A 21,639-nucleotide genomic window follows, 5' to 3' on the forward strand; every position below is an offset into this window, starting at 1 on the left:
TCAGAGTGAAATTCAGGAAGCTGAAGCTGTGCCAAGTGAAGAAAATAGAAAGGAACAAAAACTCTGACAGGTTAAATGTAAAAAACAGAAAAGCAGGCCAAGAAAGTTTGAGAAACAAATCATAAGAGGCGTAAAAGCTAATAATACATTCTTTTTCAGACACACCAAGAGGAGGAAAACCGCCAAACAGTCTGCAAAGCCAACAGATGAACAAGGTATAAAAACAGTGCTTAGAAAAGATAAAATCATAGTAGAAAGTTAAGTGATTCTTCTTCATCTGCGTTTGCTAGAGAAACTTCAAGAGATTCCCATAGTGGAATTTAAAAAAAAAAAAAAAGTAGTAAAAAAGAAATACTTGGGAGGATCTGCCTGAAATTAAAGTGACAGCAGAAGAGGTTGTAGAACAAATCAAGAAAATGAAGAGTAACAATTCATCAGAACTCACTTGACATTTACAAATTGTTATAACTGAATTAAATGTGAAGGTATGTAATAGCTGGATTATTTATCATAAGTGGAACCTCTCACAAAATTGCCTTAGTACTACAAGAACAGAAGGTACCAAATAAGAGACTGTAGCTAATAGGTTTCCGTATATTGCTTAATAAAGTACAGAACAGTAGAACCACTGTGTCGGGCAAATCCATAGCACAGCACAGGAGACTTTATGCTGAAGTTTTAGGCATAGATTTTCTTGGAGATTATCCTTAACTTCGTACCTCAGAAAACTAGCTCTGATGCATAGTATATGGATTTATTTTTAGATTTACTCTGTTATTCCATGCAACTGAAACTGGCTCCAGACAACTGCAAACTGGCACCGGTAAACAGCAAACAGGAAGTTTTCCCAGGAAAAACTTGGGAATTTGGGTACAATAGTGGCCGTTTCTTTCTAAGTCTAGGATTTCATCTACAGTCTTTGCAGCCACCCTTGGGAGGCTAAGAAAGGGACCATGGAATGGGCACTGAGGCCGAGTCAGATGTGGCTGAGGCTCCCATGGGCCTTGGCCCTGGGAAGATACCATTAGGATGTCTGCAGAGATACCTTCAGAAGACTGGGCAGGGAGGAAAGAGGGAAGGACCCAAGAAGGTAAGTCCAACTGCTTTCTGAAGTGGAATTTCTCAGCACCAAGGCCATCTCGTCTCCTCCACACTCCGTTTTTGGCAGCAGTCGTAGATGCATCAGTATCATGGGCAGCTGTGGGGCTTCGTGCCAAGGACAAAGCGAAGACCACGGCACTGTGACAGAGTACACATAACCTTCTGCCCGTGAATTAGAGGCTCAATTCAGTCTCAGTTTGGCCTCCGAAGACCACCATCGCAGCCCAAGTGCTGAGGGCTCCCTGAATCCCCAGCCCCAGTAGACAGGTTCCAGGCAGCACACCGCAGTCGTCTTTCTCTCGGTAGTCCTGTGAAGACCGAGGTACCATCTACAAGACCTTTGCCTGCAGGTGGCCCTCTGCAGGTCCTTGATCCAGAGTACTCTGCAGACAGTGTGCTATTCAGAGTCTGGGTTTGGGTCCAGACAGATCTGGCAAGCCTAGTTATGACTCACTCGTTTTCTTTAGAATCCTGTACTCCTCAAATTTTTGTAGTTTCATAATAAGCCTCCTCTAAGTTAGCTGAAAACTGTTAAACACATCTGTTCCTACTCCTATTGTCAAAAATAAGGCAGTCCTCTGTTTGCCTTCATTTTTATTGGCACCCACTACTTCAGCATACAGAGCAAAGTGCAGTCTAAATATTTTCCAGTTCTATTTCCAGAAAAAGTTTCAGTTTTGATGACTATTTTTCAGTGGTCCAGTCTACCATTCAAGCCACTTCCTTTACTCCATTTTCACTCCTTGTACAATTTAGTGTTGGATCCATAGTATGGCATGTAAACCGAAACATATGGATGAATCGGAATCAACTCAGTCATTTGCTTGTAATTCTGAAAACACCCTTTTATTACAAACAAAAGCTTCTCTCAAGCACTTTAATACCTTATAACAATAGAGAAAACTGCAAGAGCTGGGGAAACATTTTCACATAAAGGTCAATTTCACAACCAGCATTTCACGTGGTTGGCTCCTGCACCCTGAACCTGGCCATGCTGCAATTCAATCCCCCTTCCATGACCGTCTTGAAATTCACTGGGGGGAACAGAGGCAGCATCTGACACTGCAAATGAAAACCTTAGGGTCAACCACACAGAAATACTGCCAGATGCCCCTTACCTTGATGATACTGGTTGATATCCAAACTGTATCCAGACAGACTTAGGCTTCCTTCCCACTAAGCGAGACAGCACAACATTCTAGGTTGCTTGTACAGCAAGGCTCAGACTTGTTCACTTTGTTAACAAACGCAACAGACAGGCATAAGCAGTTTGCTTCCCAGATAGCATTGCTTAGCTCAGTAATTTGTAGTCTGCCAGTGCTTGTTGAAACGCCACGTGACAGGGCTTCTAAACTCTGTTTAGTCAATCATTGACTAAACCTTCTAATAATAATAGCTGACCATAACTCAAATATTATAGTCTTTTCCCACTCATCAGCCTAACACTTTTTAAATGGTTCTCTCATTAAAACAAATGGTGAATTGCAAGCACTGCAAATTAGATTGAGCCATGGGGAAATACGATTTCTTGTCTACTCCCTGTCAAACACCACATACAATTTCTTTCATTGCAATCCCCACCTGGTACACATGCCAAACACTCTGCTGCTGACAAGTTCAGCAGCCATGCGAAGCACAGAGACTAAACTGCAACACCACTTTCTTGTTAACAAGAATGGTCTCCTTAAAGCCCGAGGCATATTGTCAGGGATGTTAAAAAGCAAGCATTGAGTCTCTAGCTGTATTTCTCTGGGGACAAGCAGAAGACCACAGCCTGTCTCTCACACTTCACGAGGAGCAAATGTACTGACAAAAGTGAAGCTAAGAAGGTTCTCATGCAAAACACACCCAAAATTCTTTTTTTGTTTTTGATGTTCTTTCTTCTTACTGCTGTGGGAAGTTGAAAGACGACAACTCTCATGTTGCACACCCTGGATGATAGTAGTTATTTTTGGTTTTGTCAAGATAGTCGCAAATGGCAAGGTACATCCAGAAAGACATTTTCTATTCTTGGTGACAAAGAACACCTTTTCCTTTGGAAAAAATTCACCTTCAAATTTTCTGCTGTCAGATGCACATTTTAGACTTCAGTAAAGGAAGGTGGATGCTAGCAAGTGTATTTCATCTTCGCGTCCACTTGCGGGAAGTGCATATAATCTCCCTTTTTTCATCAGACTAGGTTAAAGTTTAACCTACACAGTAAGCACACAGGCCCTAGATGACATGCGATTGATCTACACAAACACATGCCCTGAAAGAACATTATAGCCGGGTTTCACTATTGCGCATTAATGCGTCTGTTGTCCCAACTGTTTGCCAGTTGGACTTGTTTTCACACCTACATGAAACGTGTTAACTCCTCTGTTGTCACTGACTCTACACGTACTTGCCAGTTAACCATAAGGGAAATTGGGAACGTATTCTCCCTATGTTCCCACAGAGCAGGGGGCCTAAGTTCCAAGACTGACTGGACCTTGCCAAAGTAAAGCTGAACGTCATTAAAATACGCTATGCTAGAAGTAGATGGATGAGGACTCCTGTGCACACACAAGCTTCCTTCCTGGGTCAGTCCAGCTGACTGGGCATTAGAACCACAATCTGAGACTGAAGAGGGTTTAGGACTGTAGCAGAAAAAAATATTGTTTACACTCACTTCTACATAATTCTAAGGGTAAAAAAATTATATTCCTAATACTCAACAGCAGACCGATGCTTTGAAGAAAACGAGCTATGTGTGGTATGATTCAAAGTTTGCTGGTCACTTCAGAAAATGGCATGTTGTTTTTCTCAATATAAATCAAAACTAGGATCCAAGGGATCCTTTCTCCATGGTCTCAGATAAGGAAACAAAGCCAGGCCACAGCTTCTATGTTGAATAAGAAGCTGCAGCTATCTCTTCTTTATTGATTTAGGGTAACATTTACCCTGCTGTATTGTTCTAGTCCACCTAAATGACAACAAAAATACAGCAAGAAAGTCATCTGCTATGTCCCATCCTGCCTTTTTTTTTTTTTTTTTTTTTTTTTAACCTTGAGCTTTTGACTTGGTGTGAATCTGCACCTCTAGCTCCTAGCAGGTTGAGATGTCACTCCATTTTCAGCTGTGAACTCCACCACTACACGCAAACATTTGAAAGATGTTCTCACCTGTCTAGTTAGGTGATCTGCAAGCACACGTGCTCAGCTTCTGCAGCCACAGGAGCTGTCCCAGCTGTGGTACTATCACATTCGCAAGAATTTATAGCGATAGGAAGAACTTTAAATAGTATAAATTCACACTGCAAGAAAATCCTGCTGTGGCAATAGGAATGAAAAAGAATGAGCAGAAACAAGACTTACGCCGCACTTTCTCTTTGAGTGTCACATTCCACATAGCTGGAGCTATGAGCAGCAAGGAGTATTTGCTCAAGGGAGGAAACATTTGTGTATGGTTCCCAATAAGAATAATCAAAAAAACCCCAAAAATACCAAAGCAAAGAAGAACTAAAATCAAAATGGCTACAGATAGAGAAAAGGGGGTATTCTTGGTCTGCTTGTTTAAGAGGCCTGGGATATAGTTTTGGTGTTACTGTGAATATGAATAGTAATATTTATTAGCGGACCATCACAGACCAAAAAAGGTTAACCTTTTCAAAGGCAGTTTGGGACAGACTGACAGAAACTTGACTGCAAACAATGCTAATTTTAAAATCTGTGAGAAGCTGCTTAATGGCAATCTTAACAAAAGGGTAGAGAAAAGATTCATTCACTATCAGTATTCAAGGATGATATACAACATCTGTGAACATTTAAAAAGAAATTAGATTTAACCAGCAATGCCACAAGCTTAATAAGAAGGCACAGCATGATCCCCAAATAACTTAATATTAGCACTTACTGAATGACAAATGTCCCTTTTTATGTACGAAAATTAACAGCTATCTTCTAATTATTATTTCCTACAACGAAAAGAAGCCTTCAATCACTTGATACAATTTTCTTCTGCTTGGCAAAACGTTTCAGAGTTTTAGCAGCATGGCTCAACTCCCAATTTGGAATGCATTTGTCCACATCAGCCTTTCAACAGGCCGAACACAACCAGCAAACCACAGGCACATTTCTTGCACACTTACAGCGATAACAGGCTTTAATGGCTACTTGCTAAAAATGTGTATTTCAGAGTTAGATAGGTGATGCTTTCAGATACTGGTATTTAGAATGCCATACTCTTCTACAAGCTTGAGACGAATACAGTAGTCGAAGGCTCACTGTCGCTACTGCTGTAAGCAACATGCCCTACAGTTTGGGGTTTTTTTTTTCCTTTAAGTAACAGGCCAGCAGCTGTCTATTCCTTTATTTTTCCTGCAGACTGGTTTACATACTTAATCTTTGTGGGGCTGCAGATAAATTCAGTGGTATATAGTGGCACAACACAAGTGAACAAAAACTGTAGGCTGGTAATTCTTATGTATCATTTTCTAAGAATGCTAATTAGAAGCTTTCCACCTGAAAAACAACTACTCAATCCAACAAACTATAATATCCACTGGAAGGGGGGGAGGAGGAAGAGCCAAAATAAAACAAACACATACAAAGTTTTTAATTCTACAAGCCTTACTGCTACTGCTGCCATGTATATATACATATCTGTATTTTACGGTTGGTTTTTTTTTAAACATTGACAAAAGTGTATTGACACAAAGACTACTTTTGTTTGAGCATCTAGATAAATGAGACTTCTGTTTGAAAGAATGCAAGAAGCTCTGCTCCATGCTATTCCACATTACACTAATGTCTCCACATTAAACAACTGCTTGTATTTTTTCTTCAAATAAGCGACAAAAATTTAGTTTTATTCTAGTTAAAGCTACTCCCAAAGTGGGAGTATTTGGGAGGATGTGACATCAAGTTTACAATTATGTCTAACTAAACTAGTTGAGAAAATTATTCTTGAACTTTTATATGATAATGCAGCGATAAAGTCATCAAAACTGGCAGCAAGGACACCAAGGCTTAAAATCGCAAAGCTTTCATGAGGTATGTGAACATGCGAGATACAAGGCAAGCATCTTCCTTTCTGTCTCTTCTGCTTTATCACTCAATCACTGCTATATATTGCAGGTAGCACGCCTTATTAGTAACTACTTATGCAAAATGGGTCAAGAAAATGAATAAGCAGCAGTAATAAAATGCAGGTTGGGAACTGACATTTGGTTAAAAACAATCTTCCTATACTGGTCAGTGTAATGTGATAAATTCTATGGCTTTATGGTGGTGACTAACTAGTGTAATGCAGAAGAGTGTAAATGTGAAAGAAATTGTGCATTCTTTTACAGTAACAATTAGAAAGTTCAACCAGTTATTTCCTTCTCTTTGCACAGGAATGCAGAATGAGCAAACAGCAGCAAAAAATGAGTGTAACAAGGAGAACAGAAAATCCTAACCCTTCTTTCCCCCACTTACATCAAGTTTGCAAAATTACTAGAATTCTGTTACCTTTCCACTAAAGATAACTGACAGCTTGTTAGACCAAAACTAGGAGGACCATACTCTTTTGTCCTTGCAAAAGCACGGTGAAAGACAACAAAGTTAAATGAAGAATGAAAATTTTCAACTACTGCACCTGCTCATAAATTCCACAGAGAATTTTTTTTTCTCTCCTGCTGCTGTGTGAAAGACCCAATTGTGAAAGCCCACAATTAACAGCACATACTACATGAGTCACATACTTCCATGTGGGAAACCGGTAAGGTAAATATATATGAAACAGTTATCAAGCACAAAGTAAACACAGAAGAAAAATTAGAGGAAAAAATATATCCATTAATCTTTCGATAAAAACAAATCTTGAAGGTTTGTAATAGTCTGCGAAACAGTCTAGAAAAGAGAGGAACAACGCAATGAAGTTGTGCTACACTTTTCAGTGGGAAAGTACTGCCTGGAACACAGAGCACATTTGATTCCTAACAAAGCAACAAAACCCGCCAATGCAGATGTGGAATAAGCCCTAGAACAGAAACCTCTAAGCCATGGAGATTTTCTCCATAGTTCAACGGACCTCCTAGGACTTAAGGACTGAAGCCTCTTATATCTCTCCTACAGGGGATTTTCTTCTCTCTGGAGTAGCTTAATGAGGAACTCCTAAGTTCTTCAGTATCTTTGCTTGGCTTTAGATTTCCCTCCTTAAACTCCTAGCTTACTGTATAAATGGAGCTGATTTACAGCATGCAGGAACAAACGGTCTTACCATGTTTTATTTATTAGCATTTATAACGCTTCCTGGAAGACAGACATGTACATATTAAGTTCTCTGCAATTAAAGAAAAAAATTCACACAAAAGTTACAAATGGACTTGTGCTGCTCACTATCCCCTGACTATACTAACCGAGCCAATCTAAATTCATAACATGCAAGCCACGTAATTTTTAAAAACTAAACACTTCCTTCTGCTTTGGCTCACCAAAAGGCAATTTTATTCTGAAGGACCTATATACATCATTCAGTAGACGTGACTATAAGAACAAGAGGGACTGCACAGAAGTCATCTGATTTCGGAATTCTTTATATTTGTCATAGGAAAAAAGGTACCTATTCCAGCCCAGTTTAAATGAAGATGTACATTTGAAGTACCAAACAGAAACGTTCTCAGCCGAGGTAATTTCAAATTCTCGTTACATTACGTAACGCAGAATTTACTTTGGTATACTATGTGTGGATGCTATCCTTTCAGAAATCAAACTGCAAAGTTAATTACCTTGTCTATAACAGAGTAAAAAATTTAAAATAAAAAGTCAATCCAGTCAATCTACTTTGAAATTTGCACAAATCTTCCATGAAATATTAACACACTGAAGAAAAGGGACTCAAGCAGTTCTTAAAAATCTTTGCTAGATTTCAAGGCAACAAAAACGTTCACTATTTGACCTCTACATAAATAAGTGCAAAGATCTCTTGCATTATTTTGTTTTTTTTCTGTACAAGTTTCAGTAATTGATTTTATTTAAATATAACTCTTACAACAATTTAATACAGTATCTTAATGAAAATGAGAAGTAAAGGTTGACAGTCTCCAGAGAGAGGAGACTCCAGGGAGGTTGTGGAGTTTCCTTCTCTGGAGGTAGTCAAGACCCGCCTGGACAAGGTCCTGCGTAGCCTGCTCTAGGTGACCCTGCTTCGGCAGGGGGGTTGGACTAGATGACCCACAGAGGTCCCTTCCAACCCCTACCATTCTGTGATTCTGTGATTGACAGTTCTAATATAGAACTTGCACAAGTTACCTTAACACTGAGTAGACAAGGAATGGCATATAAAAAGATTTAGAAATGACACATTTTAAAATGAAGATGTTTTATCTCAGATTCAGTATGAAGATGACACTTGCAAGATGATTTTTATCCTTTACTATGCAACTTCGTACTTTACCTGCCAAAGTGTACAAGTTATCACAGCAAAATTTACAGAATAACTGCCTTTGGCCTTGGTCTTACAAAGACCTATTTACACATTTGAGATAAGTATCTTCTTCCCTTTAAATTCTACACGTGTTCAAGCTTTAAGCCTGTATTTAGATCTACAAAATCCTGCAAGATAAAAAGTCTCTCAAATATACATCTTAGACCATTAGAGTACAATGACTTTATATATGTGAACCTATCTTTTGCTAGATCCATCGCATGCACACCTCTCGAAAGCACTCACTTCCACAGTCAGATCCTTGGTGCTGATGGGTTTAACTGCTGAAAGCAGCTATTAGACTGGGGAGGGGCGGGGAAATCAAATCACTGTGCAAAAAGAGATTAACATGCCTCAAATTGCTCCCAAATGTGACCAGTCTTGTAAATGAGCGACATGTGTCCTAATGGACTTAAGTAAATGTCATAAATCGAGCGCAGGAATAGTGCAGCTGCTCAATAATCACACTCACACATGCTCACAGTCTTATTCTTTGGAGTTAGTGTCATTAATTGAACACCTCAAATATGAGCAATTTTGGCTGGAGATTTTATTGGGTTTTTTTAGTTCTGGTTCTTGAAGGCCTGCTGCCAATGGAAGATTGTTTTAATGGAAAAATGGATCTCAACACCAAAGAGTTAATGCTGTCTATGCATAACTGAAACAACTGAGACTATAACTAAGGTTTAAAAATCTTTGTTTGTCTTCTGACAATCTAGCAACAAGATAGATTTTTTTTTTCTCAGTTTAAGGTTTAACCCACACCCAAAATGAATGTCTGTTATAAAGGCGACAGTTATTCACGCCACCATTAGAACTTCCAAAGCACTGGGTTAGTTCGTAATTAAAAGCAAGGTACAATTGCAGACAAGTACATGACTTTTTACAGAAGGCCTCACTGTGGTAAATTATATACAGTATAGTGTTCTCATTTTCCTTAAAGTGCTACTACCATCATATTGATACGAGATCATCTATTGTTTTAGAAGGTCTTTTAGCACAGCACCAGCACTGGCATCAGGGGACACTGGCAGTGGTGTGAAAGTAGGCAACGCATCAGAAATAGGTTTCATAAGCAGATGCCCAGAACTACTAGCAGGTGTTACGAGAGGCACTGCTGCAGATCGAGGCGCTAAAAAGCGGTTTGTATCTGGTCTTCTGCTCATTCCCAAGACTGCAGAATCTGAAATGTGAAAAACAAACAAAAAAACAAAACCAAACAACAAAAACACTTTGTTAGAAAGCATTCATAAGGCTACTCAATTTTACAGCTTTTGTTCACAAACAAGTTCTAAAACTGCCTATTACTTTTTCAACATGAAAATCCTATCTTCTTGCCAAGGGACTGTAGACACTCTTGAATATTTTAATTCTCTCTGTCCTCTCTCATCTTGGATATCATCTGTCACCCCTTCTTTTGCTGAGCAATTCCTATGTCTACACTTCATGCCAGCAGTTACAAGACTGACTTAAAGATCAGGGCACTCCCAAGACCTGCCAACCATACTGTGCTTGTTGGCAGCTGAAATTCAGCACCAGCTCAGGCTACCCGAAAGAATCTATACATCTCTGTGACAGACAACACAAACACCCTTTGCCAAGGTTCACTTCATGCATGCAATGTCAGACATGAAGTATCTGTCACATTGACTCCAGCACTATGCAAAGGCACAAGGGCCCTTCTGCATGCACTACAATGCACAGGGAGGTTTCCCATCCCATGGCAAATAAACGTCACAGACAGCGAACCACAATTTAGTCTTGAGACAAAACTTCATGTTTGCTCATCAGTCTGATTCTAACAAAATTTTGGTTTTGATAAAGTATTAATAAACTATTTTTTTTAATCTAACAATCGACTTGCCCCTCCTCACCTTCCCCCATCAAATCCTCACTCAGCACCAGATGTAACCTGTTCTCAAGGTTCCTACACCAGATGAAGAGCAGAAACTAAAGTGACATCCCCATATCATACTAATTGTTTGGATCAGTGATTTTATTCAGATTTTTTTGTTTTAAAAAAGGTCTTCCATCAGGTACACATCCTAATTCTCATAAATGCATTTCTGTGTGGATATTATACTGACATTTGTGTCCAGCGCTTAAAGACTGCTACCATATGGCTTATTTCTAGGAACAAAAAAATACAAGCACCCAAACAATTAAAGGATATATGTAACAGGTGTTTAGTTTTACAAGCCAGCAATTTAGCTCCTGAATTGATAAAAGGAACCAAGAATTTAGTTCTTCCAAACAAGGAAATTGTTTGGGTTTTTTTTTCCAAGTCAAATAGGTACTTTACCTATTATATTACAGTTATACTACAAGGAAGAAGAGTAAAAGAAAACTAAGCTTAATTTAGGTTTATTTAAAAAAATAAATAAAGCTTTCAGAGATAAATTGGTATTTCATAGTAGATATTTATACTTTGTAACATCCAACTACTTTAGGTGAATTGAAAGAGGGTTTTTAGCATATCTCTCTCTGTAAATCTATATAATAAGTAGGGTTTGGGAGGTGTTTGTTTTGGTTTTTTTTTTGAGTTTACAGTCAGAAGTTTCAATCAAAACAAGCTTCTGCAAATCAGCAGGACTGTATTAAGGTGAAGTCTTAAACGCATGTAAAAACCAGTACAAACTGGATCAGTTAAACTGAAGATTTGGGTCTTACGTAACTTAGACAAAAGTGCACAGTTCCTTATAGAATTGGGAGTTAAAAAAAAAAAAAAAAATCATCAACATCAACATGCATAACATAAGCATAATTGTTCCCTGCCTTAGAAAAAACAAAGTTAAGACCCATGCACAGCTTACAGATATTTCAAACCAGGCCATACATTTCACTGATTTTATTTCAGTCCGCTCTGAGCAACCTGGTTCTACATACCAGAGAGGCACTACAAGGTTGGTATTACTCATTCTTCATTCAGTAAAACCCAAGCTGATCAGGAGAGATGCTGAAGATTAGGACTGATTACACCATACAGAGTTGTCTGCACAGCATCTGACTGGCTTTAGTAAGTGCTGTTAAAGCCTTTCCATATCAATAGGTATTTGGCCATTCTAATCTGCTGTATTAAGATTTTAGGAAGCAGAGTATGGAACCAGTGGGAAGGGAGGGTGGGTGAAGAAGGAAAAAAAAAAAATATAGAAAGGAGGAAATTGGGGGGGGGGGGTCTGTGTGAAGGAATCAAATTCACAAGTTAAGAAGCACAGAATCATTGAAATCTGTTGGGTGGAGTGCTGCTAGTTTTACCAGTTCCTGCTGCTCCTAAAGGTTTCATATCATGAACAGAGAGCTTGGGTGGAGGAAGGCTTGGGCAAGATTCTGTTTCCAGGAATTTCACAAACAATTCTGAAAAAGACTACAAGAAGCTACTAGTTATTATATTTTACTGATGCTCTGTTGAAAAGTAAGTTAAAAATATATACATGCATAAAACAGCTGTCAACAGCCTTCAAAGATTTTGTACTAGTACTTAGGCACTAAGTAGTCCTTAGTGAGTGACAATGAAATTTACTTTTAAAATACACATTTTTTTGTTATTTCAGAAAGTGGTATTTATGTGACACTGATAAACTCTAAAAATAACATGCATACTTCCATCACGGTTCCATTACTAATTTAAGCCAATTGTTTCAAGAATCCCATGCTGCTACTCACATCACAGTATTTCCTATGTCCATGCTCAAGCAAATCACTCCTCCAGAAACACGATATTTAAATATTTCTCTTAAAACCCACTGTTTTCTTTATTTGACAAAAAGTCTTGAATAAATGAAGCATGGAATGATTGAGCTGTCAGTAGCATCACAAGATGAAATTTTGCTTAGTAAAGCCTGCACTATATATGCAAAAGCATTCATTTTCCTCTTTTACATCCATAGTTAATCAGACCACAATCCTCTGGTGGCCTAAGTGCTTGCATTATTTTAGTGGGCAAAAAACAATCCCTGCACTTCAAGATAATTTACAGGAATCGATTCTCAACATGCTTTTCTAGCTCAATGAGCAAAAAGTTAACCCAAAAAGCACAATCCCTCAGTGCTCTATCCTTGAGTACATTATTTACTGGTCTGCAAAATGGAAGTTCCATAAATTAACTGCTCTCATGGACCACGCTATGGGAATACCTGCTTTACAGTATTTGAAAGCTTAAAAAAACCCAAACTTTATATGCTGTATGTAAGAGGCACTAGTTGCAGCTGAGAAAACTTTCCAAACAAAATTTAAAGGACCTATGGGAACAGAGTCATTAAAATACAATGCCATGGTCTTCTATACTGTTGAGTATTGCAGAATTCCAAACTCCCACATGTATTTAACCTTCCGCACTGTCAGTTTGCAAGATAAAGTCCACACTGTACAAGTGAGTGATCTCAAAAACCAGTGGAACAGTAACTGGATTTCTGTATAAGCCCAACAGTTAGTATTGTATAATTTTCATCAGTGACTGCATATTTACTTAGTGCAGAAAAATACCTTATGCCAAAGCAGTTGCACAAAACAAATAATGCAAGATCCAGAAGCATCAGTACATGAAACAATATACTGATGAACCAAACATCAGCATTAATATGCAACTGCCCCATTTTTTTTCCACTCAAACGCAGAGAATGCATAATTAATTCTTACGCTATTAAAAGTGTTCTGATGAGTTGGCCTCAAAGGTGTACTAGGGACACTCTTTGACCCGGCTCCGCTGCCAAGCCAGCCAGTCACCCATCTCGTAACTCCTCTTTGGTCTTCAGATAATAACTAGAAAATATTAAAAAAGTTAGGAAACCAAAAATAAAGCAGCAGATAAAAAAACTAACATTGTGTTCATTACATTTATCCACCATAACTATGTGGGAATCCTACAGACATAAAAACTTCAAGTAATTCTATTTTCAGGTAAGGATACTGCAAATAAAAAAGGAAGTCGTCTTTTCTCCAAAGTACTACCTGATCGAGTTCTTCTTTTTTTACTCCCAAGACACTTCCCATTAACCTTAACACTTCAGGACGTTTATTTTTTGGAGTATGAAAATGTCCAACAAAGAGGTTTCTCATCAGGAGCCTGCAGAACAAAGGAAGCTTGTTATACAATCTGTTCTTACGTAACAGTTGATACGGTAATATTGATACATTTATTCTTAATACTCTTGCCTAATTTACAATAATCCAAATAAACAAATCTAATACAAGGAACTAAAAGGGTACCTCACCCATTTCCTTCTCCTACAAGTTATAACACTTCTTACACAGTAAGTGCCAATTTGGACAGTATTGGAAATATTGTATGTAGTAAGGTGAACCTGAATTGTACATGAGCAAGTTTTGGTCAGTACTACAACTAGGAAAACTGTTTATTTTAAGATCTTGACTCAGGAGAGCAATTAAACAGATACTTATGCGCAGTCCCAAATCAAGACATAAGAAAGGGGACAGGGAAACCCATTTGTCTACCCCATTTCAGTTCTAACAGGTAAAGAGAAGAAAAAACACCAAAGAAGAGAGATTTACACAACATCCAGGTGGTGCTAGTTACATGAAAGGGCTTGCTGTTCACACCTTAGAGATTATAACAGATGTTCATTAAGAACCTTTATCTCCATTTGCAGCGCTCATGCTATTAAAGTGCAATTCTACTTAAGGAATGCATCAGTAATCAAAATTTATATACATATTGCTTTTACTCATCAAAATTACTATTTACAACCACCAAGCAATTGAAAAATGTCAAAATAATCGAAGTATATTTACAAGATCACATACAGAAGTCCAGTTCTGCACAACTCTTGCAACTGTGTTAGTAACACCTCTGTACACTGCGAGGAATAAAACCCAAAAATGTACACCAAGTCTTTCATTAAAGACTTACTTGTCCACTTTTCCTTCTGTGCTGTTCATAAGATTCATTAGTTTATTTTGTACATCTTCTAACATTTCTCTTCTGATGTCACCTAGAAAACGTTATGTCACAGCAAATAAACAAAAATGGAAGCTTTCAAACGTTGTTGCAAAACTTATCAATAATACACATTTAAAAATAAAAATATGCTAATATTTTTATGGTGCACCTTTTTTTGAAAAAAAGCAGCTTGATTTTTTTATAAAAAAGTCTCAGTAAGTAATTATTATTTGAAATCGTCAGTTAAAATTTCTACGACGATACTCAATGCTAAAATATGGGAACGCACAGAAAATAAATCAACTGCAGGTCTGCTGAGCTGCTCTGTTCCACCTAGATAACCACAGAACTGGAAAGAAACCCTTGATCCAAGGTCCTGCGGTGGCAATCTTTTTCATAGTCTGACCAAACTGCACATTGGCATTGGGTCTTTTGATCTCGGTACTTAACCTCAAGTATTTCCCACACCTAGCTATTCTGCATACTCTGCTACCAGGTTGCTAAAGCCTTGAAGTACTAAGGAGTTCTCCAGTCTCCCAGCAAAATTACTGGCTAGCAGAGCAACATCAGTAACTTGTTGTGGGTCTGCCTCTTGGGTTACCACCCTTCCTGCTCCTGTTAACTGATTGCAAGCTCTTGAAACAGCACGCTGGGACACACTAAGGAATCCCAGAATCAGTGCTGTGCTTCATGATTCAGCGTACTGGCCAGAAAGCCTCTGCAGAGATTTATGTGAGATTCCCCATACTTCTATGGTTACACACATTCAGTTAAATGCGGCAGAGATGAAATACCACAGCTACCATGAACTCAAGACAAAACTGACAGGAAAATGGCAAACACTTTCAGCCAGGCATCATGGTCTGCAAATTAAGTGAACGGGCCAGTATTAGAAGTTAATTAATATAAGGTTGTCTAGGAGTGTTCTACGAGTCACTACCCAGATTTTTTGCACACTGACTCACAAGTTCTGATACTGTTCTGTATCGGCTGCAATGAAATCGGCTCATCTAGGATATCACACCACCAGTAATTATGTTCTTGGCCTACACAAAGGACCCTGTTCTTCCTCTCCACAAACCCAAAACAGGAACCATTAGAAGAGTAAGAGGGGAGTTCAGATTCTGCATTCACTAGAGCTGTAACTTGTCAGCTTTCTGAACTTCCCAGTCTTCGTCAATGATTTGTCTACTATCTACACACTTGAGCCTCACGACATAATAGTGTTTAATGAGGGAGAGATAACTGTATAAGCCTGCTTCATTAAAAGGAGCCATGGCATCATATGGTCATATTCATTCTTGCCCAATAATTTCACAGCACCAATTTCTCTTAAATTCTAGAATTCCACTAACACAAATTATTTGTTAGCTCAAAACCAGAATACACCCAATTACCTCAATCATTCTGTATCAGTAACTCAGGCTTCCTCTGACCTCTCACAGAACTCGTAAAAATAAAGCTCATGATAAAGAAAAAAAAATTCTCCTGAAAGTTTTGCTTGCCATAAACATGTTACAACATTCTAGATGTAAGGAAAGAACACACAAAATTTTCCCTTCACAAAAACTCAGATACAGTAGAAACTGGATAAAAGTATCTAATGTTCAGGTCTACACAAGTTTGTACAAAATACACAGAGTAAAAAGAGCTAGAAAAACTTCTCTCACTTAAATCCCCAAACACAGGATTTAAGAACACTGGCAGTAAGATGTTCTCAGACAAGAAAACAAGTAATTACAAGGTAAAAAGAATTCTTCAAAGAACAAGTTGTTTCACCTCAATACAGCAAAAATGTAATTTTTTCATCAAACTGGGCTTCTGCAAGGTACTACCTTTGAAGTTACTTTTTTCCTAATAAAAGCACAAGTAAGTCACACACAAAAGCCTGACAAATACATTGTAATATGGACTGTCCATGTGAAGACTAACTCTACCCTAGTTATATTAGCAGAAATGATGAGCTTTGTCTCCTCTCCCTCTATATAATGTTGAACACGTATCTTCAAACCCTATGGAAAAACTGATGATCAGCTTAATTTCCCTACCACTTTAACACTTCTTGGGGGGCTCATGCTAATTAAAAGTGCTTTGTTTAGAAAACAAAACCGAACCCACCAAAGATACACTTTCCTTGTATCTATCTTGTAGTTAGTTTCTATAAAGCTTCATCATTGTTGTAAGAAAAGCAACTTTTATAAATCATTACGTCTTTCAAATCATCTGCGATGCATGAAAAACATTCCACTGGTTTCCACATGACCTTCAATCTTTAATAAATGCATGCCACAACTATGTTGACACAACATGGTTCTCAATTAACACTAATTACTCCATGAGAACCTGCACAGAGTTTTGGTACATATACATCAAAGAGCTACACTGTGAAATAGATACAACCTAGTATGTCCTGTTCAAATACTTCACATCTTTATACAAACATTTTACTTCACAAATATGAATTTTACAGAGTACAGAGCAGAACAAACTAACTAATGTCATGCTGAGAAAGTTCTTATTCAAGGAACATCAGGATTAAGCTCCTAATTCAAAACAAAAAACAAACAAAATTATATATATTATACAACAATATATCTTGTAACAACTACATCCATATGCACTGAAAACCATTCCAATAATGCAACTGCTCTTCAGCGCTCCCCTCTCTCAAAACACCAGGGTAAGGCATGGGAGAACTAACACATGGTGTCAAGGTTTAATCTTACTTAAAGTTACCCTACTTTGTAAGCATGGTTAACTAGGACCCCAATACTTGAAGGAAAACATTTACAATATAATTATGGAATGATAACAGTTGTAGGAGGATACACAGAAACTGAGTTGTTACTTGGGTCTCCATAGAGTAAAAGCGAATTACAAAAGTTAAAACTACTACTGCCACAAAAAGATGAACAAACAGCATCTGTAAACGAGCTTAAAGTAAATCTCATGCTGTTGCTATTGCTCTACAAAGCAACACAATCACAAGTTTCCTTTTCAATTTCTATTCACACGATGAATTTTAAAACAAATGTATTAATAATTTAAATGAAATGTTACTGTTGTTTTCTATTTTTTTCCTGGCAAAAAGATTTTATATCAAAGAGGACCAACTTCTAAGGACAGCTACACAGCTATAATCCACCCACAGTGACTATGCAACTCAATGATTAAACATCTTATTTAAATGGAGTATTTCCTTCTAAAATAGAGTCTTACAGTTGAAAAGGACTTAAACACGTACTTCATGTGTATATAAAGACCGAATAGCAAAAAAGACCTGAGCCAAAATTCAGCATGGACTGCTGTAAACCAGACATTTACAACAGTCTCCAATAACTTGTTAACCATTTATGGCAATCCAGAAAATTGCATCTGGTACATCTTATACTTTCCCATTAAAAGCACTTCTCCTGCCAAAAATATCCATAAAGAAATCCTTCAAAAGATTTGGCCAACAAAACTGTGTCTGGGAATGTATTTGGCAGTTTTCAATACGACATTATATGTTTTCTTGTACAAATAGAGAAAACGGAGTGGCCTCTTTTTTCTCAATAAAAATTATGATTTATTCTACAATAACACTAAAATGCTGTTTCCTTTATGCAACAATTCTTTTTCAATTTTTTTAACAAGTAAATTGCTTGCCAATACAACATAGCTTGATAAAATACCGAAATTCAGCTTTCTCCCAAAGTTCAAACCCCTCCTGCTTTCATATGCAAAGGTTTGCAATAAAGCTAACCAGTAATGCAGAGCTCCCCATTTGAGAGCGTCAAAGTTAATTTCAGTCCAGGGTGTTTGAAAATTTTTGCTGTGAATGTCTGCAGTGAGACAGAGATATACAGATCAGTCAATTCAAAAACAAATCAGTATTTAGTTGTGCATTCTTATAGCATGTTGAAATTTAATTTAGCTTGTGAAATTCATATGTGAACTCAGGGAGCACTCCTACAATGCCCTCTTGGATGCCAAACTGCACTTAGACATAACTAAATTTAAGTAAATACACATTCGGTTATGTAGTAGAAAAGTAACTTTTTTGTAGAGTTCTTGCTGAAATTGTGAAGACTTTCATATGGCTTTTCACACCAACTATTTGATCATAAGCAAGCATGCATTAGGAAAATATTAGTTATTTCAAGGGTAAGACAAATTATAATTTAAAAATGAATAGCAATAATTAGTTGTACATGTTCAGAGCAACAGTTACCACTGCATCCAGCAGAGATGATGTTCCAGGTCTTCCCCCAGCAAGCCTTAATTAAAGGCATTCACCCAAAAACTTCCAACAGACATGGGGGGAAAACACAGAAGTAAAAGCTGTTACGTAACCACAGAGACAGAGCAAACTTCTGCTCTTTGAGCTCCATTTCCAGAGCTGGGACCAACCACAAGTTTTCCTCTGATTTTAGACTTATCCCATGCGCTCAGTGAAAGCCTGAACATAACAGAGGATGCTGCAGGAATAGCAAAATACTGTGACCCACAGAAATAAAGAGCGAAAGAGAAAACAGGACTTGGGAAAATGGAGAATGAAAAGACAGATCAAAAAAATAATAAAAAAGTACCTAATAATCCCTCAGCAGTTGGTACTGTTATAATATGTTCACCCATATGAGAACTGTCATGCAACTAGACACAGAGAAGTAACGTTCCCTCTTGGTTCAATGAAACATTGCAGACAAAATTACAAGTCAGAGCTGGCTGAGACGTAAGTACAGAAATCCAGCAGAATTATTATTAGTTGTAAGTAAGTCTTGCTTCAGCTAATGCTATGACTCCTTTCTCATGAAAACTAAAATTAACACAATAATGAAAAAAAAGTAACCTTATGTTACTCATATAGCTATTCTATCACCTGCAAGTGAGTCTCTGAGCTTATAAATTTTACTGATGTTTAATACTCAAATACATTGTACAGAAATTACCCTTTATTTTTTCCATTTGATTAGACTAAACAGCGTACGGCCATAAAACAGAAATACATTTAAATGATACCAGTTTTTAGTAAAAGGTTATTCTGCCTTTTTAGGCTTTCCTACAGTTTTAATGCTAAATGCATTTACAAAAGAGAAGGCTGTTCATCTCTTACACAATTCATGTTTCAGTGATGTCAGAAAGAGGAAAAAACAACCCCTAAACCACACCCCAAAATATTCACAGTATCACAAAATCAAAGAAACATTTCTGTTGGAAGAGCCTTCTAGACCATGAAGTCCAATCCCTCTGCTCAAGCAGGGTCATCTACAGCAGGCTGTCCTGGACCACAGCCAGTTGGGTTTTGAACATTTCCATGGATGGACACTCCATGTCTCTGGGCAACCCATTCCAATGTTTGACCACCCTCACCATAAATATTCTTCCTTAACAAAACTGTTTCTTCTGGCAAATTCCTCTACCATCTGGCCAATTACTGTCTTCAAATCCAAAGTAATGACATACATCAAACATTAGAGTACTTAATCGGAACACAATATGAAAGGCATCTTTCTAAATATGAGCAATCAAGAAACTTATTTCAAATGAGATCTAAAAATACAACCTAAAGATGTGTCCAAGACTTTCCAACATAATCTCTTCATACAGTGCCACATCTATGCAACAGCTGCTCCCTCTGCATCTCTTATTAACAACACACCCTTTAATTCTACCTCAGTGTATTCCTGTGTCTACGTCAAATATGGTAGCTAGCTACTTTGGAAAATCCGACAACCAGTATTTAACACAGTTTTCAAAAAGACACTTCCAGAGCTAAATCAAGGGCTTTGGTATCTATGGGGCAACCCTACCCTCCTCCAGTTACTACAGGGCTTTCTTTTGACAAAGATCCCTAACAGAAGGTAAACATACTTTTTCAAGTTTGCTTTATAAACAAGGAAGTCCTCAAAAGGTGGCACAGAATTAGTCTTTTCCTCATAGCAGATGAATTTTGGTAAGTTTCTAGGAATACTACATTGTCGTCTCAGCTGCTTGGAATGTTTTAAGCAGAGATTAAAAAAAAAAAAAAAAAGTAGTTAAAAAATAGTTACCTTCTTTCTTAAGCTCTTCAATCTGCTCCTCTTTGATGTCAAGCTGCTCAGTAAGCCTTGATGCTGCATCCAATGCAGCATTTGCCTCTCCTAAACTTTCCTGAACATAGGGCAGGAAAGGGACAAAAAGAGAAGCAAGGAAGTTCACTACCACAATTATGGTAATACAAAACAGATCAAACATAACAGATGCACAGTCTTCAGTCAGTTGTTCTTTAGAATAACTGGATTGTAAACATCCTCAGAAGATGGATGGTAAGAAAAGGAATGCTACTTTGCTGACCTTCTTCTAGTGCCCCCCTCTCATCCAAGGAAGAGAGAATAATTGTATAACTTGATGTATTCCTACACAGTAACACTTAACACAGCAGTTAAAAACAAAAAATTCAGTCAAGAATTAGCATTCAGTTTCACAGGGTTCAATTTCTTATTTAGCCCACCTGCAGCGATACAACTTTTTCTTCTAAGTTTTCTGCTTTTTTCTTCCATTCTGCAGTCTGTTTTTGGTGTTTCTCCAGCTCTGCTGAATACATAGCTTTTTCTTCTAAAGGATTAAAAATACAAAACAAAAACCCTGATTCACAACCTGCAAGTCTTTTTGGGATATGCAACTGCAAAAACTCCTCATTATAGTATCTGGTTTTCATGAGGTAGAGGTGGAATTCAAATTTCATAAATGGGATGCTGACCATCAGTTTTCACAGGCCTCTTTTCTAAGTTTTTTAAAAGACAGCTTGAAATTCAGGATCTGCTATCTAAAAGGAAGTCGGGTAACTAATATTTAAAAAGCACCAAAATATGTTAACTATCCCAGCTGAAAAACGCTTGTTGCAATCTTTGCTATTTCTTGACAAAACTTACCCTGCTGGAATTGCTCTAGTACCATCTGCAGGTTGGCCAGTGACAATGCATACTGCTTCACTTGGTCCTGTGAGATGGTGAGCTGTAGCACAGTTTCATCTCTCTGCTTGGAAACCAGGTTTAATTGCTCTTGCAAAGATTCAACTTGCAGACTAGCTTGATGACTTAATGAAAATAAAATACATTATTTATGGAGACAATAACAGAAGTCATCACAGAGAAGATTAAATCCCAGAAAAAACAGCCTACCTTTAGTTCTTCAGCTCAATTTATAAAAATTAAGGCAACAGAACAAAAACAAAACAAAATCAAAAGACC

At 37.7% G+C, this 21,639-nt stretch overlaps 2 protein-coding genes across 4 annotated transcripts in view; both read right to left on the bottom strand.

Annotated features, from left to right (window-relative positions):
• FBLN5 (fibulin 5) overlaps positions 1-7,964 on the bottom strand; it is a 69,820-nt gene extending 61,856 nt beyond the window's left edge. The window contains exon 1 of one of the 3 annotated variants that reach the window (XM_075426187.1): positions 2,220-7,964. The gene's annotated coding sequence lies outside the window, so the exon portion shown is untranslated. The remainder of the gene's footprint in view (positions 1-2,219) is intronic. The other 2 variants (XM_075426188.1, XM_075426189.1) reach the window with 2 other exon arrangements.
• A 1,094-nt stretch (positions 7,965-9,058) lies between these two features.
• TRIP11 (thyroid hormone receptor interactor 11) overlaps positions 9,059-21,639 on the bottom strand; it is a 31,422-nt gene continuing 18,841 nt past the window's right edge. The window contains exons 13-20 of the mRNA XM_075426186.1: positions 21,322-21,485; positions 20,901-21,004; positions 20,461-20,560; positions 14,399-14,480; positions 13,480-13,594; positions 13,168-13,290; positions 11,788-11,896; positions 9,059-9,715 (exon numbers count right to left, since the gene is read on the bottom strand). Of these exons, the coding sequence (XP_075282301.1) occupies positions 9,507-9,715; positions 11,788-11,896; positions 13,168-13,290; positions 13,480-13,594; positions 14,399-14,480; positions 20,461-20,560; positions 20,901-21,004; positions 21,322-21,485 (1,006 nt within the window). The 3' untranslated portion in view covers positions 9,059-9,506. The remainder of the gene's footprint in view (positions 9,716-11,787; positions 11,897-13,167; positions 13,291-13,479; positions 13,595-14,398; positions 14,481-20,460; positions 20,561-20,900; positions 21,005-21,321; positions 21,486-21,639) is intronic.

The sequence above is a fragment of the Opisthocomus hoazin genome, chromosome 7, assembly GCF_030867145.1.
Source record: "Opisthocomus hoazin isolate bOpiHoa1 chromosome 7, bOpiHoa1.hap1, whole genome shotgun sequence".
NCBI lineage: Eukaryota > Metazoa > Chordata > Aves > Opisthocomiformes > Opisthocomidae > Opisthocomus > Opisthocomus hoazin.